Source organism: Callionymus lyra, chromosome 3, assembly GCF_982586985.1.
Source record: "Callionymus lyra chromosome 3, fCalLyr1.hap1.1, whole genome shotgun sequence".
In the NCBI taxonomy this organism is placed as follows: domain Eukaryota; kingdom Metazoa; phylum Chordata; class Actinopteri; order Syngnathiformes; family Callionymidae; genus Callionymus; species Callionymus lyra.
Genome location: NC_141820.1, coordinates 9,564,576 through 9,592,153, shown reverse-complemented (window position 1 = coordinate 9,592,153; position 27,578 = coordinate 9,564,576). Strand labels below are relative to the sequence as shown.

The window sequence follows — 27,578 nt, the reverse complement described above, 5'->3', positions numbered from 1 at the left end:
AACAGATCTGCCGATTCAGACCTCATTTGATTGGCAGATACACTAAAACTGCGCCCAGAAAGGTAAGATGAGAACCATTCTAACACAGACCCAGACAGTCCCACTTCATCCCTTAGTCTTCTCAGCAGGATCTGGTGATCAACTGTGTCAAAGGCTGAGGACAGATCCAAGAGAACCAGAACAGTGAATTTACCAGAGTCAGCCGACATCATGATGTCACTGGACACTTTCAGTAAAGCTGTCTCCGTAGAGTGATGTTTACGGAAGCCAGACTGAAACTTCTCATGGATGTCGCTCTGATCCAGGAACAAAGACACCTGCTCAGTCACCACCTTCTCCAAGATCTTGGACAAGAAAGGGAGCTTAGAAATAGGCCTGAAATGACTGAGGTCAGTTGGGTCTAAGCCTGGTTTTTTGAGCAGAGGCTCCACAATGGCATGTTTAAATGCATTGGGAAAAACCCCTGTGGAAAGGGAGAGGTTTACCATATTGGTAACCCAGGGGCCAATTACATCAAATACTTTGATAAAAAGCCTACAAGGAAGGACGTCATCTGAGCAAGAGGAGGGTTTCATCTTGTTCACTAGTGCTGAAATATCACCCAAAGATACAGCAGTGAAGGATGACCAAGAGGAGGAGATGGGCTCAGAGACAGTAGGGGTTCCCAACAAAGGGGGAGAGATTTTCTCTTTGATCAATTTAATTTTGTCAATAGAAAATCTCAACAATGCATTGCTGTCAGCTTCACAGAAGACCGGCGTGATTTGAGGAGCAGGAGACACGAGAGAATTAATCGTGTCAAACAAAACTTTGGGGTTTTTCCTATTTGCTGCTACCAGTTTTCTGATGTAATCAGATCTAGCAAAAGTGGCTTAAACCAGTATTTGGCGCATTTGTTATTTACACAAAAATAAAAATAAAGTACTACATATAATTTCTGTTTTAGTCTTGTGTTTTATTTTGAAATAAACGACCAGATTTTCTCTGAAATGTTCTTGTTCACTAAAAATAAAACCAAAAAAAACTTGAGGAAATTAATAAAAAAATGATTGAAACTTTATAAAGTTGCTCTGAAATCTGGGCGAACGAGAGGTTACGAGAGTCCATTATGACGCAATGGTGGCTTCACTTCACCTCCCGGTCCAGCTGTGATCACACCCCACTTTGTTTATACAACGAGTCCCTTGGAGGTGGAGACTTCCTGGATGGATGACGTTTGACCAATCACAGCAGAGTGGGCGTGGTTATGGTCAAGAAAATGTACTTCCAGAGAAATTAAGTGTTTTCAGTGGGCGGGTCTCAAAGATCCTTTTCTAAGGTCAATATTTAAGTGAAGAGAGATTTGTACAAACAGACACAACCCTGATGATACAATAGAGGTCCAAGGTCGATTTAACGCATTAGTTCTCTTGAAATTAATGCCAGCAATAAAGGTCGAACTTTATTGATTGTTTTTTTTCCAATAGCCACAGCAAATACAGCAATTTTTCATAAAAAATAAGTCAAAATAAAATAAGAACTAGAATATAGAGAAAGAAGAGAAAGAATAAGATGATACAATCTAAGCTAAAGATAAAGAACATAGATCAAAGAAAAATAAAAAATACAAAGGATACGAAGACTAACATAGAACAGAACATCATGGTACTAGTTTTTTAATACAATAATTTTATTTAAATTAATTTTACAGAAAGCGTTAAAAAAATTGAAACTAACCCACTATTGACACACAAACAAAAAAAGATTTCCAGGGGGAAAAAAAAGTAGCATTTGATTGACGTCTGGAAACAAAGGGCGTCGCGTTGTGACGTCACCAAAGTGAGTCGAAAGCGGCGGAACTTTTTTTAATTTTTTTTTTATTATTGACACATTTTGACGGAGATTTAGTCAAATCTTGAAGTTTAATCCGAGATCATTTAATCCTCGAGTGTTAATCCGGCCTGAGTCGAAAGAAAGTAGCGGAGGAGGAGGAAGAGGAGGAGGTGGAGGAAGAGGAGGGGTGGAGAAGACAACTTCTCCGACAGTCTCTCTCTCGTTCTTCGAGGGAAGAACTTGACAAAACTTAGGTTCGAAATGGCGGCGGCGGAGGTCGCGGATCGTGCGGCTCTCGAGACCAACTCTACCTGATGTGTCTCTCGGAGAAAAAAACTTTTTTTTTTTTTACCTCCAAGAACTTTTGAACCATCATGGCAGCCTTCGCCCGGAGGACTCGATCCAAAGTCCTCTTCCTGCTCCTCGGAGCCACGCTGCTGGGGTACCTGCTGGTCTCCAGGTCTTCCGTGGAGGTGAGTCCCTCGTCCCGGCGAGAGGCGCCCGAGGATCCGGCGGCGTCTCCGGGCGAGGAGCAGCTGAGGAGCCCGGTGTACGAGAGGCCGCCGCTGGACCTCCACGCCCCGGGAGAGATGGGTCGAGCTGTCAGGCTGACGCTGGGCGAGGAGGAGAAGAAGAAGGAGGAGGAGAGCATTAAAGTGCATCAGATCAACACGTATGTCAGCGACAAGATCTCGCTGCACCGCAGACTCCCGGAGAGATGGAACGCGCTGTGAGTAAACTTGAATAAACTTCCATAAAGTTCTACCTAAACTTGGAAATGTCATGAAGTCATTGTTGAGCAAGTATTTATTAGTGTCATCACAATATTGAAGGAAGTTTTCAAGGGTTCAAACTTTGAAGATCTTTATTGAAAAGTTGTTTTTTTTAGGCATTTAATTGAATTAAATCAATGTTATATTGAAACAAATATTTCCTATTTGTTTCTTCTAATCAAAACGGTGTATATTTTTTAATAATATATTATTTTGATTAGACGAAAAAAATATGAAATATTTGTTTCAATATAAAATTGATTTAAATAAATTAAATCAAAAGTATGTATATTTTTAAATAATATATTCTTTTGATTGGGATGTAAATGTAATGGATTTTTACACAAGGAATTTGACCGAAGGAGACATGTTCTACCTAACCTAACATTTTTGATAATTCCAATAATTCAATAAACGTAATTAAATTCAAGTTTTTAATCCCAAGCTTTTTAAATTCTAACTAAAAAAAACGTTGGTTACCAGACATTACCAATAGAGTACAGAGCTACTTCGTCAATCCTTCGGCCAATCGGACGTCGACTTGACTGATGGTTATCTTGACCTTTAAAGTATATACTTTATTGAGTATTGTTTTGATTGTTTAAGAGCTTTGTGACCCTGGTCTGGAAAAGCGCTATACAAATAAAAATGACTTACTTACTTTGCACATTTAAAAAAAAAGAAGTGTTTTTGAGATGTTAAACTATTCAATATTCTGATAAAGCCATGATTTCAAAAATGTAAGTGTCCTCAGTCGACCATAACATTATGAACTGTATTATCTCACGCTGAAGCCAGCAGTGGTCAGTACCTATGTTGGGACCGACACCGTTTATTAGGGGTGTGTTTTGGCAATATCTGGTGATCTGGTGAGATCTATCAGAATACAGGGGGAACTATACGATATGTTGAGGTATATGTGTAGTAACAAGGATATATGTGTAGTATAGACGAGTACTTGACTCTGGTGTTGTAGTATTTACAGACCACATGACTCTTCTCAAAGTCGTAACTGTTTTAATTTGTTTTTAAACCAAAATACTGTATGTCTAAACATCAGCTTTAAAAACTGCTGGAGTCACTGTATCCTCTCGTCCTCAGTCATTTCTGGGATCTTACGGGATTTAATTGTTCCTTAATCAGCCGAAGACTGCTGCCATCTAGTGGCCGGAAGTTTAATTACGACCGTATCCTCTCGTCCTCAGTCATTATCAGTTGTGAGACAAAAAAGGAACAAACGCTGTGAATTTTAACATGATAATTGTAAATAAATAAAAAACAACTCATCATTTAATTTGACAAACTTTATAAAAATAAAACAAAATACAAATAAAATATTAATTTAAAGCCAAAAAACTATTTTTTTCAGATACATCTTTAAATGCCAATAGCTTTATTTGCGATTCCAACCAGTGTTCCTCTGTTGCAGCTGCAAACACCTGAAGTACGACTACAGGTCTCTTCCGACCACATCCGTGGTCATCGCTTTCTACAACGAAGCCTGGTCCACGTTACTGCGAACCGTCCACAGCGTCCTGGAGACGTCGCCGGACATTCTGCTGAAGGAGGTGGTGCTGGTGGACGACTACAGCGACAGAGGTGAACTCTCAATCCCTGCTCTGATCCGGTGACCTATGGAGATGTCGGTGTTTAAGATAAGATAAGGGACAGAGATGATGGATGTCAACAGTTCGAGTAAAACTGGAGAACATACACTGGAGATATTTAAGATAAATTTAGCCTTAATAATGGAAAAGACAACATATAATTGAGACCCCTACTTCCTGTTGGGTAAATATACTTTATTTTTTGAGCCATTACTTCTACTGCTTAAAGGTTTTGGTGTCGTTTGTGATTGACACGCCTGATCTACTTTTATAACAAGTATTTGACAAGTTTTAAATGATCATCAAATGTTTTTCGCATTTAATACAGTACAATTTCACTGTAATTTAAATAACTTGAAACATGTTTTAATACCACAATATTTTCATTATTTCATCTAAATGAATAAAAATAACTATGATTAAAAAATAAAGTATTATTTTAAAGCAAAAAAAATACACGAAAAATAAACAGACTTGTTAAATATAGATATAGTTTCATGGAAAAAAAAGATATATTACTTTTATTTATGTCCGTAGAGCAATTCACAATTCTAGCAGAAACGGTTATGGATAAACACTTAAAATAACTTATAATAATAAAATTCAGTAAAACAATGTTGGAAAAACTTCTCGAAATGTACAGGAAAAATACAATAACATAACAGTAAAAAGGCAGGATATAAACTTTACACAATATACAAATATTAAGATATCTTAAAATAAGCTATTAAGAAAATATAAAATTACAGAAGGCAAAAAAATGTCAATTAAAACCGACATATACAGAAAGATAAGATATGTTGATGAGAGTATCGAATAAAATAAATTAAAATAAAATTACAAGTCATTAGATAAAAGTGGGAATATAAAATTAACTAATAATGTAAACAGATAATACAAATTGTATTTAAATAAACCAGAAATGAATATAATTTTTAGAGTTTTATAGAAAACGAACAAGGTAGGTTCTTGTCAAATTTCACAAAGATTCTTGTTTTCTTTTTCTTTTTTTCCTGGTTGTTGTTTCTGAATCATTATCATCATCATCTGTACTATATGGTTGTATTGGTCGTAGTTAATGTCTATTGGTAATCTATTAATTAATTATGAATTTATGAATTTTAAAGCAATATTTTTCAATTAATTTTATTACTAAAAATTCATTTTTTGTGTGTATTGTATTATTGCTGCCACCAGTGTTGCTAAAACAGAAAAAGTTTACTCTATATTTGACTCTCTACTATTAAAGGTCATTTATATTACAGTTTAAAGTCCAGCGAATGTACAACGTGGCACTGAAGGTGACAAGTGGCAGCTCTGGTTGTGTTTGACTTTGAGAAGGAAGTAGAAAGTTACATCCTGGCTATTTGAAAAAAGACAAACACAAGAGAACAATAACGTGGAAACGGGTGGAGATGAGTCTTTAAATAAACTTTATAAGTCAAACAAATGTGGGTTTTTGAATCTGTCATTCAGTAAATGGTGTCAAGGACATTTAATTTGAATTGTAAATTCAGTTCCTAACGAGTCATGAACCTTTTAATCCAAAACCTCCTTGAATTAAATCTCCACCGGTCGTCGTGCTTAAGCGTCTCCACTTATTTATTCATGTGAAGATCACCTGAAGGAGCCACTGGAGAGCTACATCGCCGGGCTGAGGAAAGTCCGGCTGATCCGGGCCACCAAGAGGGAGGGTCTGGTGCGGGCCCGGTTACTGGGAGCGTCCATCACCACCGGGGAGGTGTTGACCTTCCTGGACTGTCACTGCGAGTGTCACGACGGCTGGCTGGAGCCTCTGCTGCTCAGGTGAGACGTCCTGCTGGTCGTGTCCGTGAAGACGGCGCTTTATAAATAAAGTTGGGATGTATGGTTGAAACTTTGGAGATGATGTTGGTGACTGTTCCATGACATCTCCTCTAGGGCTGAGCCATGTATGAAGGAAAATAAATGACATTATTATTTATAGATAAATACATGTATAAATACATAACTAAATGTATGAATAAATTACATGATTATTAATAGATAAATACATGAATAAATGCATAGCTAAATGTATGAATAATTCAATAAATTACATGATTATTAATAGATAAATACATGAATAAATGCATAGCTAAATGTATGAATAATTCAATAAATTACATGATTATTAATAGATAAATACATGTATAAATACACAACTAAATGTATAGATAAATCAATGAATTACATGATTATTAATAGATAAATACATGTATAAATACATAACTAAATGTATAAATAAATACATGTTAAAAATAAATATAAAAATGTCAAAATGGATGAATTACATCTGATTTTAATTTTTGTCGGAGACTGATGCCATTATATGTTTATATATATATATTATGTATAAATAAATCAATAAATTACATGATTATTAAAAGATAAATACATGTATAAATACATAACTGAATGTATGAATAAATCAATAAATTACATGATTATTAATAGATAAATACATGTATAAATACATAACTAAACGTATAAATAAATCAATAAATTACATGATTATTAAAAGATAAATACATGTATAAATACATAACTGAATGTATGAATAAATCAATAAATTACATGATTATTAATAGATGAATACATGTATAAATACATAACTAAACGTATAAATAAATCAATAAATTACATGATTATTAAAAGATAAATACATGTATAAATACATAACTAAACGTATAAATAAATCAATAAATTACATGATTATTAAAAGATAAATAAATGTATAAATACATAACTGAATGTATGAATAAATCAATAAATTACATGATTATTAATAGATAAATACATGTATAAATACATAACTAAACGTGTAAATAAAATCAATAAATTACATGATTATTAATAGATAAATACATGTATACATGCATAACTAAATGTATGAATAAATCAATAAATGACATGATTATTAATAGATAAATACATGTATAAATACATAACTAAATGTATAAATAAATACATGTTAAAAATAAATATAAAAATGTCAAAATGGATGAATTACATCTGATTTTAATTTTTGTCGGAATGATGCCATTATATGTTTATACATTAAGCTTTTTATTAATTTATGTTCCCTCCTCTTGGTCTTTTATTTATATTCAATGTTTTAGCTGGCAATGAGAAAACGGAGTAGGCTGGCCAATTTTAATCTTTTAATTAAGATGAAGATAAGAACTGTGTTTCAGAAAGTGATAATTTTCTAAAATTGTTCTTTATAAAAAAAATCCTCTGAATAAAACATAAAAAGTCAGTCCCTTGAGCCATTGCATGTCTTTACATGCCTTTGGATCCCTCTGGGATTATAAATTAATTAAATGATAAATATATGAATAAATGTATAAATAAACAAAATAATAAATGTACATTTTCAATATTTTTTTTTTTTCAAAGATAAGTGATATTTCTGTGCATATATACATTTATTTATGGATAGATGGATAGAAATCCTCTTCGGGAAACAGGGTTTCCAGTTCACAGCAGACGATAATTTCATAAAAACAAGCACAAAGTGCAAATAAAAAGTGCAAAGTGCAAGGCATGACAAAGTGCAAATATATTTATACATTTAGTCACGTGTTTAATTATGTCATTTGTTGGTCTACATGGCTAGGCACGTCTTGTATTCCAAATGACTAATAAAAAAAATAAAAAAAATTCAACACATTGATCTGGAATGTTCAAGTGGTTTCATTTTGCTGGTTCATGTTTTTACTGGACACTTAAGTTTCACTCACTTAAACACATTACTGCTACACTTGGCTACATTGAAGGGCTGACACGTATAATAGTTATATGTTTAATATGTCATGTATGATTGTGGTCAAAAGGAAGCTTAAGCTAAAGTGCATTTTGGACTCTGTCGTTCTCAAAGTTTTTGGGTTTTTGTTGTTTCTTGTGTACAGTAGTTTACAGACAGGGGAGTTTAGGGCAAGGATGTCAAACTCAACCACACCAGGGACCAAAAGTCCTTTAGTCGCCTCAAAAAAAATGTAATACAAGTCTTAATGCGTTTGTTTTTTTAAATTTTGAGGCTCTTTATATCTAAATTTTCTCTTTGTTTGACCTCCTATCAAACACTCGCCAAGCAAATTACTTTTTCTCAGTATTTCTTGGAATTCTCTTTATATTGGTTGATAATCCCCTAATTGTCATTCCTTATCTTTAACGCAACATCTTAATAGGTCACGATATCGAAAAAATGAAAAATATTTAATTCTTGCGTCAGAATCAAGGAGGAGCCGTCGGCGGTCGTCTGCCCGGTCATAGACGTGATTGACTGGAACACCTTCCAGTACTTCGGGAACTCTGGGGAGCCTAACATCGGGGGCTTCGACTGGAGGCTGGTGTTCACGTGGCACCCCGTCCCGGAGGAGGAGCGCCAACGCAGGAAATCCCCCACTGACGTCATCAGGTCGGCCAACCGAGAGGAGTTCTTGTGTATCCACGCTCGAGGATTTGAACTGAAATCATTGCTTTTGTTTGTCAGATCCCCCACTATGGCCGGAGGTCTCTTTGCTGTCGGAAAGAAATACTTCAGCTACCTGGGGACGTACGACACTGGGATGGAAGTTTGGGGCGGAGAGAATCTGGAATTCTCTTTCAGGGTAAGTGTCTTCAAATCTTCGATAGATAGATGGATAGATTTAACTTAGTGGCTCCTTGAAGAAGATCCTTTTTTACCGTATTTTCCGCACTATAAGGCGCACTTAAAAGCCTTTAAATTTCTCAAAAAACGACAGTGCGCCTTATAATGAGGAGCGCCTTATAAATGAACATTACCTGCTGGGTGACTTGTTTACAAACACTTGACTCTGCACCGACTGAGCCTACAAGCCGTGGGCGGGATTACATCATTGCATCATCACGGGGCAGGATGTACAACGCATGTCACATCATGGCGGACGACTATGGAGTAATATTACTGCCACCGGTTTGAGCGAGTGTGTCTTGGTTGTTTGGTTGTATCTTTTATTCTATGCTCTTTATAATCCAGTGCGTGCTATTTATGAAAATGGTTCTTAAATAGGCCATTCATTGAAGGTGCGCCTTATAATCCTTTTCGCCTAATTGTGCTGAAAATACAGTAATTCAATACATCCAATCCCTTGTTTAATGTGGTGGCTTACATTCTGACCCAACCGGTTATCGGTTGTTCAAATAAACTGTGTTTACTGTAAATCTGTTTGTGATTAAGTGAATAAAGATAAAGAGCACGGATGATAAACCGCGACATAACAATCTACTACTTTATATCAGGGAATAATTGTATTAAACATCACCTTTTTACGGGACTCGATCAGAATTTCTATGATTAATTTACAGGTATTACAGTTTTGCTTTTTTTTATTGATGTTTTACTGGAATAAATAAGAAGGTATTTAACCAAATCTTGTGACAGGGTTCAAGACTTAGTCTCCCCAATCTTTTTGTAGTGATTTATCTCAAATGAGCTTTAATTTTTGGGAAAATAAACCAATTTTCTCTGTAGTTATATCCGCTATGAGATAAAAATGAGTCTGTGACTCTTGTCAAGATGCTTTTTTTTGGTCTCGTCTACTAAAATAAAGTATATATAAAGTATAAATGAGTGAAAAATAAACTCTTTTTGCTTCATATAATCAAGTGTTTTGGTGAGATGTATTATTCATTACACATAAAGTCCCTTTTTCTTGTCCCTATTCTCCATTTCTAAAGCACTGGTCAGTGTCAATGAAAGCCAGAATAAAACCGGTTCACAGTTTAAAAAATACATTTGAGAACCACTTCTCTAAAGTTTATTAAACCCAAGCACTCTTTGCTAAATATATTTCCTCTGAAACACCATTAAAAGAAAGAAACCGTCTTTGTTCTGATGAATCTTCCAGCACCAGCTGCGTGGTTAACCAACTCTCCACGCTTGTGTGGTGAATCGTCCTCACAGATCTGGCAGTGTGGAGGCAGCCTGGAGATCCATCCCTGCTCTCACGTGGGTCACGTGTTCCCCAAGAAGGCCCCGTACTCCCGGAGCAAAGCCCTGGCCAACAGTGTGCGAGCGGCTGAGGTCTGGATGGACGATTTCAAGCAGGTCTACTACCATCGGAGCCCCCACGCCCGCCTGGTGAGTGCCTATAAATAGAGACATTTGAAGACTTTATGTTGGCACTGGAGATGTTGCTGAATTCAAATTCCACTCATTTTCTACTCGCCCTTATGTCCACTGAGGGTTTGGAGACGTATCAGAGTAATCCGTGTCTTTGTGGAGTTACACGGTCCATATGTTTATATGACGCTCGAGAATGAAGCCTACTTTTCTTCGTTCAAAAAGACACTTAAATCCACCAAATGCCTCAGTACTGCTCGTCTGTAACGCCCCTCTTGGATTGAAGCCTCGACATGAGAAATAGTTCTGGAAAATAAATCTAATAAGTATGTATTTAAAGCTTGTCAACACAGAAGAGAGTCTTAAGAGTAAATCTCGTGCATAATGGGAACATTTTAGCTTCTGCTACAAACCAGAGGTGTGTCTCAAATCACATACTTGCGTACTTAAACTTAGTATTTTTAGTGCATAAGTGCGTCTCAATTCTTAGTATGCGTACTTAAACGCCCACAAAACTGAGTATGCATCGATGGACACTTTCTACCCTAAACGGCCAAAATCTTAGTGACGTTGACATTGTAAACTGAAGTTACATCATGTATATATATATATATATATAATATTTATATATATTATATATATAATATATATATATATATATATATATATATATATATATATATATATATTATATATTACAGGTGCATTTATAGCCAGCAGTAGGAGGACGACACGTCTTCGGTGCTGATACCGGCGTAAATATCTCGCAAATTATTTGTTTCTCATATTTCTTGATCCAAACCAAACATGCTGCCAGTAGGTGGCGATAGTGTTCCTACAGCTGGATGAATTATCATTAAATAGTAGTAGAAGAAGAAGCTGTTGCGTCATTTCCTGTTAGTGCGTAGCAGCAGAGTTTGATTTGAGACATACTATCTGTGGAGAATTAGTTACTAGTTAGTATGTACACTATCCTGATGCATACTTACTAGTGCACTAAGATAAATATGGGATTTGAGACACAGCTCAGCTTAAAATATAGACTTGTTTAACTTCTTTCTGAACAAATTCTCTTGTCGAGGCTTCAATACAAGATGGAGATTAATTTTTCCTGTAACTCCAAAAAAGGCATGGATTACTCTACAACTTTTTCTAACCCTTAGTCGACATGATTGGAGTAGAAAATGAGTCGAATTCATCCCTTTAAATTCAATGCCTGTCACCTCCAACTGCAAACAAACACTATCTTGCTTTTGTCACAACCTTCCTGATTAAGTGACACTCTGGATACGTGAGCGGCAGACACCCCAAGTTGACACGTGTGTCACGGTATTCCGGTGTGTGATTACCAGCTTTCCGCGTCACTCCGTGCCAACCGGTGTCACCCATCCCGGCCTCGACCGGTGTCACCCACCCCGGCCTCGACCGGTGTCACCCATCCCGGCCTCGACCGGTGTCACCCACCCCGGCCTCGACCGGTGTCACCCACCCCGGCCTCGGCGCCGCGAGAGCATCGCTGGCTGGTGTGTGTGGGCAGTGTAGTTAAGTGGAGACGCTCTCTAAACACAGATGAGGTGTCACTCACAAGAGGTTGTTCTTAAAATCCAGCTGCCATCTGTCATTTTTAAATATTTGGAAATGTATTCAAACAGAAAAGATTTCACTGAATCACAATAATGGCCCTGAATACCCCCCCCCCCCATACCAAAAATACATGTATTAGGGGTTGTAGAAAGTGATACAACACTATATTTTTTTATTTTTTTCACGATACTCTTTCAAATGAACCTCTGACCACTAGATGGCAGCGTGTCCTCCGCATGAAAAGCATCAATGTTATCTGGCCAGAGCCTGGCGATGACTGAGGACGAGAGGATACAGTGACTCCAGCAGCTTTAAAAAGCTGATGTTTGGACATATTTTGGTTTGAAAACAAATTAAAGCGACTTCGTCAAGAGTCATGTGGTCTGTAAATTAAAACGCCAGAGTCAAGTACTCGACAATACTACAAATATATCCTTGTTACTACAGTATCACTATATATGGTATAGTTGACCATATTAAAATATGTTTCGTATCGCTGGATTCTTGCTCCTAACACTTCCACTATTAGGGTTCTTTATTTACAAGTAAAATAATCACAGCATTTGTTCATCTTTGTGTTGCAATTAAAAACACTGCCACTAGATGGCAGCAGTGAAAGCTGATGTTTGGACATATTTTGGTTTGAAAACAAATGAAAGCGACTTAGTCAAGAGTTATGTGGTCTGTAAATTAAAAGTCAAGTACTCGACAATACTGCAAATATATCCTTGTTCTTACAGTATCGCAATAACTCCCAAAATATTATATCGTTAGCTCTGCATCGTGATACAGATGTTATTGCCAGAATCTTGCCAATACATAACCCTAAAAATTATACCAGACTTATGAAGAAACCACCTGAATACATTGAACACTTGAATTGAATTTTTATTAGTTTTTGCTTATCAGTAATACTTCTGTGTCGTCCTGTTCAAGAACCTGTTCAGGAACCTGTTCAGGTTTGTCAGGTTTGTCAGGTTACAGTTCTTCCTCTAACAGATTTGTGCAGCGTTATGGAAGTGTAGATTGTTGTCCTAAGCCCGAAAAGGCAACGTAGGGCCGTCCTATGTAGGAGTGTGTATTGGCTAGAAATTTTTTTTTTTTTAAAAAAGAAGAAGAAATTATATCTGTCATGATGCTGTGGCAAATAGACGATAGATTGCGATATATTGTGATACTGTAGTAAGAAGGATATATGTGTAGTATTGTCGAGTACCTGACTCTGGTTTTGCAGAATTTACTGACCACATGACTCTTGACGAAGTTTTAACTGTTTTCATTGTTGTTTTTTTTAAACCAAAATATGTCTAAACATCATATTTAAAAGCTGCTGTAGTCGACTGTATCCTCTTGTCCTCAGTCATCTCAGGGTTTCATTGTCACTTTAGCAGCGGAGGATGTAATGACTGCTGCCATCTAGTGGGCAGAATTGAAACACAAACATGGATAAACGCCATGAATATTTGTATTCCCATTGTAAATTAATTACTTATTTTCTACACAAAATAAATATATGATACAGTATTGTGGGGGGGGGGGGGGGGCATATCTGGTGTGCAAGGTGTTCAAGCACCTTGTCAAGCAGGTCACCCCTCTTAAATATCTGAGACTGAGTTATCATAGGTGGTTATAAAGCCCCAGTTGGATGAGATCAACCTGGAGTTCCTCAAGACTCTTGATATTGTGTGGCCTTCGTAACTCGCCTGCCTTTGCAACATCGCACAGCCATCTAGGGCGGTACCTCCGTATTGACGGACTGGTTGTGCTTTCTATTTTTAAGGATGGTAGGATGCCTTATGGAGGGTCACACTCCTCAGGCTCCAGTGGATCAGCTCTATACCCTTGGCAGAATCCTTGTGGGTTCAAGGTAGTTTGCCGGACCAGCATACATGTGTTTTGTATACTTGGAGAAGGCTTTCAACCGTGTCCCTTTAGTAGTCCTGTGGGGGGTGCTCCGGGAGTATGGGATATCGAATACCCTGATAAGGACTCCCTGATCCCTATACAACCAGTGCCAGAGCTTGATCTGCATAGCCGGTAGTTGGACTTGTTTCCAGCGAGGATTAGACTCGGCCAAGGCTGCCCTTTATCTCCGGTTCTTTTCATGAGTTAATGGACTGAATTTCAAGACGAAACAAGCGTGTTGAGGGGGGTCCGGTTTGGTGGACTCAGGATTGCTGGTCACTACTTTTGTGGGATGACTTGTTCTTCAGCTGTAAGAGTGTACAAGCCATTTTCACCAGGAAGTGAGGGAAGAATGGGACTAAAGCAAAGTCCAAGTTATAAAGAAATAACTGTTCTTGCTACACTACGAACATGATTATCTATCAGTGATTTGACTATAATCTGCTTTCACAATGTTTCCAAATTGACATGTGATAAATCCGAATTATTGCAGTTTTTTTTATCTTTAGCTAAAGACGATCAAATGTCATCATTTATCGCTGGTATATAAAATAAAATAACGCATTATATTAGACATAATTTGCCCAAACTTACAGTGAAACTACAACAAAAATCCATAAAACATTAAACAACAAAATATAAATTCATTTTTTAACCATTGAAGTTAAAAAAAAAAAAAATCAATAATTTGAATATTGAAAGGTTGAATTTGTTTTTATATGATAATTTAATTCAATAATTTAATTTTAAACATTCTTAAAATTAGATACTTTGTACACATATAGTTTGATTCCGATTCCAATAATTAAGAAATACATTTTCTAGATTCAATATGTTTTAATTCATAGCCTTTTAAAATATATACCAAAAAAAATCGTAGCTCTTCAAATTCAATATATAAATGTTGGTATAATAGTGGCACCAGACAAACCAAAAGATTACCGATGTACTTGATCGTACTTTCGGCCAATCATGTGACGCTTAGACGATCATGTGACAACATCGAATCACTGTCATGTCAATTGAGGTTATTTCCTGACAATGTGTCAACTTATTTTCAACGTCAGAACTTTAGAAAATCTTGATTCTGATGGCACTGATATACTTCCATACACCAGCCTGGAACCCCAAGAAATGACCACTGGCGACCCCCCCCCCCCCAGGCTAGTTGGGTTTAAGACCCGAGATCCAAGAAAGTGCTGTTAAAATGTGGATTTTGGTTGAACAAACTCTCCAACATTCCTCTTCCTGCTGGTGCCACCGAACATCCTCCTCTGCGGATCACTTGTTTACTAATGAACTGTTTATTCTGGCGTGACTTTGTCCCGGTTCAACCCGGGTCACGGTCCCACCCTTTTCTTTTTTTACGAGTCCCGATCCTAGAGCAGCTGTGTGGAGGATTATTGGTGCTGTTAAGAACCAGACGTGGGTCTTGTTTGCAGGAGGCGTTTGGCGACGTGAGCGAGCGAAGGTTGCTCCGAGAACGGCTGGGTTGTAAAAGCTTCAGATGGTATCTGGACAACGTGTACCGGGAAATCAATATTCCAGAGGATCTGCCCGGCATGTTCGGAATGGTAGGACCGTCTTACTTGACCATGACCATGACCATTATTTGTCGGTCAGTTGGGTCCACTAACCGTTTTCTTAAACCCAGTTTAAGAACCGGGGGAAAACTGGCTACTGTTTCGACTACAACCCTGCAAGTGAGCACATGGCGTTCGGACAAAGAGTGATCGTCTACCCCTGTCATGGCATGGGCCAGAATCAGGTACTACATGAATATACTACATGAATATACTACATGAATATACTACATGAATATACGTCTTTTGTATTTCTCATCAAGACTTGCTATGTCAGGTCCTCCAATTAAATCCATTTTCTCATCAACCCTAGTTTACATCCAGGAACCTCATTGGTTGTCCACCTCTCATGTCTTTAATGTAGGGTAGAGATATGAAAAACACAATAAATCATTTAGAAAAAATGTATTTTATTTCATTTTCTTGTTTGAAATGATCTGAAATATATATATTTTATCATTATTCTTTAGGATTTTAAATAAAATGAATCACAAATGATACAATATTTAATCAAATTACATCTTAAACAATGATGTTCTTTTTATTCCTTTTATTTTATTATAGGTTTTCACAAATTTGAAGTCTGGCCCCTCTTGTTAATCACAGTATATAATGTGGCCCCTGTGAAAATGTAATTTACTCATTAGAATCATTCTGAGATTCATCATCCTGACGGGCTTTAAAAGTATTTAACAATTAAAATAACAATTAAATTGCATTAACAAAAATATGTTGTTTGTCGTGGATTTCTATTTGCTTGTTGTAGGATGACATAAAATGTATCACTTTTTATAAATCAAAAATGTCCTGGTAAAACGAATACCTCAAAGTGACATTTAATTTTTTTTCCTGTCAATCAAAATAAGTTGATATTATATTTAAATCAGTCCTAACTAAACTCATTAAAAAAGAAACATTTTTGAAACATTAGATTAAAAAAATGTGTATTTTTGGCAACACTTTCCATAAACAAGTTGTTTGTTATTAATTTAAAACACTTATAAGGCTTTACATATGAAGTAATGCCAGTTAAAATCATGTATGTCAACATAAAACAAGCTTTATTATTAAGAGCTCTTTGTAAATCAAGGTTTATTAAACCTTCATACATGTAAAGCTGACGCATGTGTTCTTTCTCTCATCCACACACACAGCAGATGATAGAAGAGTCTCTGCTCATTTTCTCTCTTCGTTTGAGTCACACATGAATATTCATGAGCAGCTTCCCTGACACCAGCACTCTTCTACTGGATCCTTCTGTCGCGGGTAACAGGTGTTGTGTCTCCGCCCACAGTTCTTCGAGTTCTCCTCCGATGGAGAGATTCGCTTCAACACAAGGGTACCAGCCGGGTGTGTCGTGGGCGACAACATCAGCACCTACCTGACGGTGCAGCAGTGCAGGAAACGAGGGCAGCCTGTGCTGGCCGACCAGAAGTTTGTCCTCAAAGAGGTAATGGATGATGGAAGGATCAGTAATGGATGGATGGAGGGATGGATGGATGAATAATGGAAGGATGGATGGATGGAGGGAGGGATGGATGGATGGATGGATGAATAATGGAAGGATGGATGGATGGATGGAGGGAGGGATGGATGGATGGATGGATGAATAATGGAAGGAAGGAAGGATGGATGGATGGATGGATGGATGGATGGATGGATGGATGGATGGATGATTGATGGGCGGATGAATGTCGGAAGTATGGATGAATAATGGAAGGAATGATGGAGGATGGATGGATAAATGATGGAAGTACTGATGGATGATGGATGGATGGATGGGTGATGGATGGATAGATGATGATAGATGGATGAAAGATGGAAGGATAGATAAATAATGGAAGGATGGAAGGATGGATGGATGGATGATGCACACATGATGGATGGATGGATGATGATAGATGAATGAGTGATGGAAGGATAGATAAATAATGGAAGGATGGATGGATGGATGATGCACAAATGATGGATGGATGGATGGATGATGATAGATGGATGATGATAGATGGATGAGTGATGGAAGGATAGATAAATAATGGATGGTGGATGGATGAATGATGGAAGGATAGATAAATAATGAGAGGATGGATGATGGATGTATGGATTACAGAAGGATAGATAAATAATGTATGGATTGATGGATGGATGAATGACAGAAGGATAGATAAATAATTGAAGGATGGATGATGGATGGATGGATGACGGAAGGATAGATAAATAATGGAAGGCTGAATGGATGATGGATGATAGATGGATGAGTGATGGAAGGATAGATAAATAATGGAAGGGTGGATGGATGGATGATGCACAAATGATGGATGGATGGATGATGATGATGATAGATGGATGAGTGATGGAAGGATAGATAAATAATGGATGATGGATGGATAAATGATGGAAGGATAGATAAATAATGGGAGGATGGATGGATGATGTTTGGATGATGGATGTATGGATTACAGAAGGATAGATAAATAATGGATGGATTGATGGATGGATGAATGACAGAAGGATAGATAAATAATTGAAGGATGGATGATGGATGGATGGATGACGGAAGGATAGATAAATAATGGAAGGCTGAATGGATGATGGATGATAGATGGATGAGTGATGGAAGGATAGATAAATAATGGAAGGGTGGATTGATGGATGATGCACAAATGATGGATGGATGGATGATGATAGATGGATGAGTGATGGAAGGATAGATGAATAATGGATGATGGATGGATGAATGATGGAAGGATAGATAAATAATGGGAGGATGGATGGATGGTGTTTGGATGATGGATGTATGGATTACAGAAGGATAGATAAATAATGGATGGATTGATGGATGGATGAATGACAGAAGGATAGATAAATAATTGAAGGATGGATGATGGATGGATGGATGACGGAAGGATAGATAAATAATGGAAGGCTGAATGGATGATGGATGATAGATGGATGAGTGATGGAAGGATAGATAAATAATGGAAGGGTGGATGGATGGATGATGCACAAATGATGGATGGATGGATGATGATAGATGGATGAGTGATGGAAGGATAGATAAATAATGGATGATGGATGGATGAATGATGGAAGGATAGATAAATAATGGGAGGATGGATGGATAAATGATGGAAGTACTGATGGATGATGGATGGATGGATAGATGATGATAGATGGATGAAAGATGGAAGGATAGATAAATAATGGAAGGATGGAAGGATGGATGGATGGATGATGCACACATGATGGATGGATGGATGATGATAGATGAAAGAGTGATGGAAGGATAGATAAATAATTGAAGGATGGATGGATGGATGGATGATGCACAAATGATGGATGGATGGATGGATGGATGAGTGATGGAAGGATAGATGAATAATGGATGATGGATGGATGAATGATGGAAGGATAGATAAATAATGGGAGGATGGATGGATGATGTTTGGATGATGGATGTATGGATTACAGAAGGATAGATAAATAATGGATGGATTGATGGATGGATGAATGACAGAAGGATAGATAAATAATTGAAGGATGGATGATGGATGGATGGATGACGGAAGGATAGATAAATAATGGAAGGCTGAATGGATGATGGATGATAGATGGATGAGTGATGGAAGGATAGATAAATAATAGAAGAATGGATGGATGTATGGATGACAGAAGGATAGATAAATAATGAAAGGATGGATGATGGATGGATGAATGACAGAAGGATAGATAAATAATGGAAGGATGGCCGCTAGATGGCAGCAGTCATGAGGACGAGAGGATACAGTGACTCCAGCGGCTTTGTTTGGATATATTCTTCTCTGTCATGTGGTCTGTAAATTCTGCAACACCAGAGTCAAGTACTGGACAATACTACAAGTACGTCCTTGTTACACAGATGCATAAGTACAAGCATTTAAAAAAAATATATGTTACTGCTTCAATGCAGTAAATCAATATACTCTATTATGATGAAACCCCTTGAATCCTTGAGTTCTCGTAGACGTCAGAATTGTTGGCGACGTCTCTCAGTTATTCATAAGCAAAGCCTTAATTATTCACCCGCTCGACCCACTTCCTGTTTGCTCCCCCGCAGGACGGAACCCTGGTGCACGCCGGCAGCCAGAAGTGCGTGGAGGCCGTGGACAAGAGCGACAACGGGACTCCGGCGCCGGCGCTCCGACCCTGTTCCGGCGGCGCCCGACAACAGTGGTACTTTCAGGAACGCATGTAGACCAAGCCGTTTTCTCTGCACACGTCGTGTTCCGCGCTGGACGTTTATCGCTCAAAACTGACACAAATGTTTGACGCCGACTAGAAAAAAAATAATATTTGAATCTTATTTATTTTTTCCTGGATGCTGGGGTTTTGAAAAATTGCTGGAAAATGAAGGAAATGTATTTATAAACATGTCCATGGAAACTGAAGTGGTTATTTAAAAAAAATATATAAATAAAACACTCGCACAAACTGCACTCTGAGATGCTGCGACGTTCTGCAGCTCCTCCAATAGAGGGCGCTGACGCTCCTCTACTTCCATTATCTTCCCTTTGCTGACGTGTATTTGTAGCAGGAAATAAACCAGCCGGTGTTCAAGCACCGGCGTGAGTTTCTCCAAGAAAAGAAAGATAGTTTTGCTGGCGTTTGCACTGAAACTCTGAGAGTTAATCTGAGGCCTTAACAACGTGAGGGAATATTTGTTCATCTTTAGAGATTATTGACGAAAAAAAATGTCCTGATTGTTGTTGATCAATGACGTGGGATTCGTCCCCATCCGAGTGTCTGATCTGTGGCCGCTCGTGTCGTCCCCCGAGGACCGAGGCGGTCGTAAGGGTCTCGGGTGTGCACAGGAGCCAGATGCTTGTCTGATTGATTCCCTGGTCCTCCACCTCCCCCCCCACCGACCCCCCAAAAATCCTTCATCACCAACACTTCCTGTCAAAAGGTGTTTCCCTCTCGTGGCAGTTGTAAAGCCGAGTCTATGGAGGTAAAACCGGTGCAAAAGTGACACTAACTTACTCCTGTGGTGAGTGCAAAGTGCAAAATTTACACTTTTGTGTTGTCGGACGAGCACGAACGGTGGCTTTATAAAGTGTCAAAGGATGTTCAGTAGAAGTACAAGGAAGGTACAGCCATGGATCTCTAATTGTAAATGTGAAAAGATGTTTACAAATATGCAGAATATCTTAATTTTGAATTGTTAGAAATGTGTATCAGTTGATTGATTGGTGGAAAAAAAAATGCAGAGATGAACGTGAAAAAACAATTTAATTAGGTTTCAACACAGGTTTTCAGCCAGAAAAGATTTGCAAATGGTCAGAAATTTGAAAATGCACAATAGCAGGTAATTATAATGACCTTTCTATTTTATACTTTATACTATTTTTTAATTTGTAATTTTTAATCCTTAAAGTAAAAAATAGAGCATTTCTTCAGTGAGTTTGATAATTAAAATTCTCAATTGCAAATGCGAAAAAGATTGTATATCCTAATCAGAATTGTTAAAAATGTCTATCTGTCGATTTATTGGTGGAGAAAAAACCCAATTGAATTGGGTTTCAAGACGTCAATACACCTTTTTTTTTTAGCAAAAAAGGTTTTCAGCATGAAAATAAATTTATTTTTTTATTTTAAATTTCTAAGAATACTTTTTTTTGATGACAAACTCATTAAAAATACAAATGGAACATTTCTTAATGAGTCTGAATTCCTAATTGCAAATGTGAAGCTTGTCCCAAAAAAGAAATCTGCAACTATATCTTAATCAGAATTGTTAAAAATGTGTACGAGTCGATTTACTGGTGAAAAAACAAATACAAAGATGCTCGAGAAAAGGCCATTTTAATTGGGTTTCAAGACTTTAAATTTTAAGCACATTTGCAAATCTTTCTTGTTTTAAACAAAATTTTCAAATTTCTGACCAATAGCGGGTTATTATAATGACTTCTATATTTTATACTTCTGAATTTCTTTGATGCCAAAATACTTAAAGTAACAAATTAAACATTTCATAGTGAGTTTAATTATACAATTCTAAATTGCAAATGTGAAAAGATTGTTAAAAATATGCAGAATATCTCAATATAATGAATATATATAGTGAATAAAAAAACAACAACTAATATGCGCAAGAAAAGACAATTTTATTGGGTTTAAAGATGTCAAAAAAACACTTTTGCTCTAAGATCGGTTTTCGCCCGAGAAAATATTTGCAAATGGTCATAATTTAATTTAAAAATGTTTTTTAGTTTGACGCACAATAACAATAGGACTAGCAAGTTATCATAATGTCTTTTTATCTTACCCTTTTCAAAACTGAAATCCTTAAGAATACATTTTTTAATACATACTTACAAAACATTTGAGACTTTTCAAAAGTGTTTTAACTTCCAGGTCAAATATAGAAGTCCTGTATTAAATCTTTGAAATCATTTTGCAAATGTGCAACAGTAGTTTTTTGGTTATAAAACCTACAACAATGGACTACTTGCCAAGTAAATTTTACGAAATCAAGGAATGACACGGGTGTGCAATATCAGATTTGTTTTCCTCAATAGCCTTAAAGTTGATAAATTAAAAAGTACTTGTTGAAAAGTAACAAAAAAGTCACCGTAGCAACAGAGGATAGTATTTTTTAAACGTTCCTCTACATCCACAAATTGATGGTTGATCTTGTTTGACCTCCTTGCAAACAGAAAAACCTTCACACTCAGACCCGTCATCAATAACACATTTGCCTTGGCCAGTGATTTATGAGCAGTCGCTGCAGTTTTTGGCAGCAGCGCACGATAGTAAACAGCTTTCCTGACCAGTAACCTCTACACGTCTCCACAGCTCTGGTCACTATTGATGGAATCGATTCAGATATTGATCGTCAAGGTTTTCCTTTTCCATAAGAGTCAAGAGAGTCAAGAGAAAGAGTTTGCCAGCTGAGATTATGATGCACGAAGAGATCCAGAGATCCATCTAAGATACGATACATATCACGATACATGGACAACGATACGATATCTAGTGATACTGCAGTAACAAGGATATATGTGTAGTATTGTCGAGTACTTGACTCTGGTGTTGCAGTATTTACAGACCACATGACTCTTGACGAAGTCGTAACTGATTTCATTTTTTTTCAAACCAAAATATGTCCAAACATCAGCTTTAAAAGCTGCTGGAGTCACTGTATCCTCTTGTCCTCAGTCATCTCCGGGATCTGTCGGGATTTCACTGTTTATTTAGCTGTTGTGGACGTAATGACTGCTGCCATTAATTGGGACACAAAATAAACAAATGCCTTGAATATTGACATAATTAAAAAATATATATATAAATACATGTGTTTATACTGTGTGTATATATATATATATATATATATATATGTTTGTGTGTGTGTGTTTTTAAAAGCCAAAATTAAAGCTAAGAAATAATTATTAGAGTTACAGTATCATAAAAAAAATAATTATCATGATACTATGGTAAATATAAATATTTCAGACACGCTTTTACATTTTTTATAAATCATTCAAGATTTAAAAATAAAAAAGTATCCTCTCGTCCTCAGTCATCGCCGATACTATGGTTATTATAAATATTTCAGACACACTTTAAAAAAAAAATATAAACAATACAAGAACTATGATTTAAAAAAATAGAAACCGTATCCTCTTGTCCTCAGTCATTACCCAGGAGTTCATCGTTCCTTTAGCCGCAGAGCACTTAATAACTGCCGCCATCTACAGGCCAGGAGTTTTATTGCAATCGAAAAATGAACAAACCCAGTGAATATTTGCACGTTAGTTGTAGACATACTTATATATATATAATACTTATATATATACTTATACTTATATATATATGTTATAGAGATACTTATGGTTCCACGCACACGGCTCAGGACCAGAGGAGAGAAATCTTTTCAGGCTGTTGCTCCTAAGCTTTGGAACGATCTTCTCTCTCTTTGCGCTTGATGGATCTACTGACTCCTTTAAGAAACATCTTAAGACGTTTCTATTTGTTCAGGCTTTTCCTTGAATTTCTCGAACTCCTGTGTTGTTCTCAGTATTATCTTGATCTTTAAAGTATGTACTTTTTTGAGTATTGTTTTGATTGTCTAAGCGCTTTGTGACCCTGGTCTCGAAAAGCGCTATATAAATAAATATTACTTACTTACTTACTTACTTACATATATATATATATATATATATATATATATATATATATATATTTTAATCGGAAATATTTTGTTCCACACACACTTTATTGATCTATAAACCATAAGTAACCATGGTAACACGTAAGATAAGATTTGCAAAACAAAAACGAAAGACGCAAAGTAAAAAAAAAAATTTTTGAATCAAAAAAACATCAGTACAGATCTGTCTCTGTATCACTAAGTTGACGTCTCACGAAAGTGAGATTCTGCAGAGAGAGGAAGTGCTGTTTTCGTTGAGTCTCCGCTCACCTGCTGCAACACCTGCTGAATATTTGAAATGTGTCCAGTGTTGAAAAATCTCATGTCGAGCCCCGTTGAGCTGCATTACATCACCTCGTCTCCCTCGCCTCCCTCGCCTCCCTCGCCTCCCTCGCCTCCCTCGCCTCCCTCGCCTCCCTCGCCTCCCTCGCCTCCCTCGCCTCCCTCGCCTCCCTCGTCTCTGGACCTGTTGTCAGGCGTGTTATTGAAACTGTGCTGGAGTCACCGAGAGACTCGTCGCTGGATCTCAATACAATTTCTTTTCACTCCTTTTTGTTTTCTGTGATACAAATTGATGTTTGGCTTTGATTGATTTCTTTGTCCTTTGTTTTGTTTTTTGTTTTTTTGTTTTTTACTGTCGAACTAATAAACGAGATGAATATATTTGAGCGTTTATTTTTCCAACATGAATTAAACACAATTTCACTGAGATACTTTATAATCGTCAGTTTTTATTGTTAAACTGAAGGTACATTTATTCATTTGTACTAAGAAGAGTGTTTTGAGAGAACATTTTAAACCAAATTATTATCAGGAAAATGATGCCTTTGATGCTTCACTGTTTTTTGTTTTTAAATTTGGATTGTTTGGATTGTTAATTGTCAATAAATTAAGTACATTTATTAACATGGTCATATTTGTTAAGCTATTTGTACAATCAAAATAAGTGAATAAAAAGGAAAAAAGAAGATTAAAGAAAAAACATATGAGAATTTGAAGCAACTTTGGGTAAGAATTGTTATTATTTGAATGATGACGTTTTTTAATTATTCTTTTTTTATTCTTTTATTTATTTAATTTTTATTTTATTGATGTTTATTCAAACTTTTCAGATGCGTCGACACAAACGTCTCTATCGCTTAACTAAGTTATAAAATCCCTTTCAAAAAAAAAAAATTTTTTTTTTTTAACAATTTTTTTTATATTTATTTTGATTAAAAAAAAAAATTGTAATCGTTATTTAATGTTTATCTTATTATTATTATTATTTTATTATTTTCTTTCACGCTGAAAAAATAGAAATAGTTGAAATTGCATTTTTTACTGAGTTAAGAAAATATAAAACTCAAATGTTAGCCTTGCTAGCAAAGTAGAATTTTTGTCTGTCTGTCTGTCTGTCAAGATTCGGTTCAACAGAAATAATTATAAACAATTACATTTTAATTTAATTATAAAATGTAGCACTTAAGTCCAATCCAGGTGCTTTTTGCGAGGTCCGTCAATATAGACTGTCCCCGCGAACACAACCTACAATAGTTCCTGGCATCAAAAAAAAAGATTTCTTCTTCATAATTGTGAAAAATTAAAATCATAAAATTAGCAAAATAACTTTCTAAAATCTTTCTTTCAATTTTCTTTTGTTGATTTTGTAAGAAAAGTCCAAGAACCACAGAATACCAAACAAACCAAAAATATCACTAATTCTTTAAAAACTTTAAAAAAGTGTGTAAAAGTCTTTCAGGCTTGGTTAAAAAAATCAATATATAGATGATCAGAAATTATTGTTATACAAGTTATACTAACATTATAATGTTTACCCTTTTTTACTCACATTGTATCTAATTATTTACTATTGTTGTCGGTTTGTTTAAAAACAATTCAAAAAGATTTACATATATGAGAACATTTCAATAAAATGAATCAAATCTTTCAAAGTTAAATCACATCCTGTTCCCAGTTTGACTTAAAATCATCTTAAAATCAAATGAACCAGATTTAACCATGTGTTCTATTTCATCTGGATTTTGGGGGTTCTGTCTTTTTTTAGTGTCTCCTTAAGTGTCCTCAAGGATTCAGAAAATACTTTGAACTGAGATAGAAGCCAACAAAAATACTCTCGAACCTTCAGGAAAAACCCTTGTGAGTTAACAACAACTCCATCTCACGTTGTAGCGCCCCCTTTTGGGGGACTCACGAATATGGTCACTCTTTATTAACTCTGGGGGATAAGGCTGGACATGTAGACAGTGAAATACTTGGAGTGAGAAAAATGAATCATTTAATAAAAGATATGATTTCTCTGTTGCAGTACATTATGGACTTTTTACTGTAAGTGGTAGAAAGACCATCAATAATTGACACGACAAAATGCCTTTGGTTCTTTGCCACAGAAGACAAATTGTTATTAAAAGATACTGAGTTCGAATCCCTTCTTGATGTTTTGAGACCAAGTGTTTCTCTGCAGTTTCTCGACGTCCTTATGTGGCTCCGGTGATCATGCAAAACAAGTCCCCCCCATGGGTCGAGTCTGTGGTTGTGCAAGACTTCGGTTGTCAGGGAGACACACACACACACACACACACACACACACACACACACACACACACACACACACACACACACACACACACACACACACACACACACACACACACATACACACACAGTGGATGTCACTTTAGTTCATGTAATCCCCAATACCCAGTAGAACTGAGCAGCGGTGGCTGCATACATTAGATGACACACTTTCAGGGAGACTTCAGAGTAAACAGCCAAGTCCTAGTTACAGAGACAGACCTGCACGTCCTGCACGACACCACGACAACTGTTCCTCGGCAGTGAGACGCCCTGGGACGCTTGGAAGACAGCTGGCCGTTTGCAAAAAAGGAGTCTGAGAATTGGAACACACTGGTAACCCTTTTTTTTTTTTACTCAGTATAAATCTCAGAGGCCTCAATAAAGGTAACAAATCCAGTCCAGTACGATGATCGACCTAAACGGCATTTTGTGTGAGTTATATTCAAGCATGGTTAAAATGTTGATGTGGAGGGCTGCACCACCGATTAAAGGTGATTTACCAAGATAACATTTTATATATGGGGGCGCGAGGCAGTTTGGCAGCATGAAGAGTTTGGAGGGAGAGATCAACAGAATCTAGAGTCTACTCTTCGCATGTGCATACATTTAGGCACCCTTATATCTTATGGATTTTGATACCTTTAGCACTAATTATTGGAACTCAAAATTGGGCTGTGTCTCAAATCGCATACTACTCTTAGTATGCTAGAAGTTAGTATGCATCAGTTTAGTGTACGTACTAACTAGTATGCAAATTCTACACAGATAGTATGTCTCAAATCAAACTCTGCTGCTACACACTAACCGGAGATCACATGACAGCTTCTTCTTCTACTTCTATTTAACGATGTTTCAACCAGCTGTTTGAACGCTATCGCCGACACCTGCTGGCAGCACGTATTGCAACTTTGGAAAAAGAAATAAAGAAAAAATATGAGAATCTAAATAATCAAGAGATATTTAAGCTGGTATCAGCAGCAAAGACGTGTTTATCCTCCTACTGCTGCTGAAAATACACATTTAAGTATATGCATATATATGCATTTATATATGACGTAACTTCCGTTTAAAACGTCACTAAGATGGCGGCTGTTTAGTGTGGTTAGTGTCCATCGAACCATGCTCAGTTTTGTGGGCGTGTTAGTACGCCAATTTAGTGTGCATGGCGCACTAACTTTCGCATACTAAGTGACGCACTAACGCACTAAAAATACTAACTTTTAGTACGCTAGTATGCGATTTGAGACACAGCATTGGTTTGGTAACCTCAGTGACCCTTGACCTCCATACACAGGTGAGTCCAATCATGAGAAAGGGTATTTAAGGAGGAGTGTTTCTCCTCTTTGCATCTTCTCTGAAGATTGGCAACATGGGAGCCTCAAAACAACTCTCAAATGACCTGAAAACAATGATTGTTCAACATCATGGTTTAGGGGAAGG

At 36.7% G+C, this 27,578-nt stretch overlaps 1 protein-coding gene across 1 annotated transcript; it reads left to right on the top strand.

Moving 5' to 3' along the window:
- The first annotated feature begins 1,798 nt into the window (after window positions 1–1,798).
- On the top strand, window positions 1,799–24,224 carry galnt12 (UDP-N-acetyl-alpha-D-galactosamine:polypeptide N-acetylgalactosaminyltransferase 12). Its single transcript, XM_087786377.1, has 10 exons — window positions 1,799–2,542; window positions 4,015–4,184; window positions 5,809–5,998; window positions 8,448–8,633; window positions 8,709–8,826; window positions 10,143–10,319; window positions 15,233–15,364; window positions 15,445–15,558; window positions 16,668–16,823; window positions 19,470–24,224. The coding sequence occupies exons 1-10, from the start codon at window positions 2,187–2,189 to the stop codon at window positions 19,605–19,607; spliced, it is 1,737 nt and encodes a 578-aa protein (XP_087642503.1). The 5' UTR covers window positions 1,799–2,186; the 3' UTR covers window positions 19,608–24,224.
- The last annotated feature ends 3,354 nt before the right edge of the window (window positions 24,225–27,578 follow it).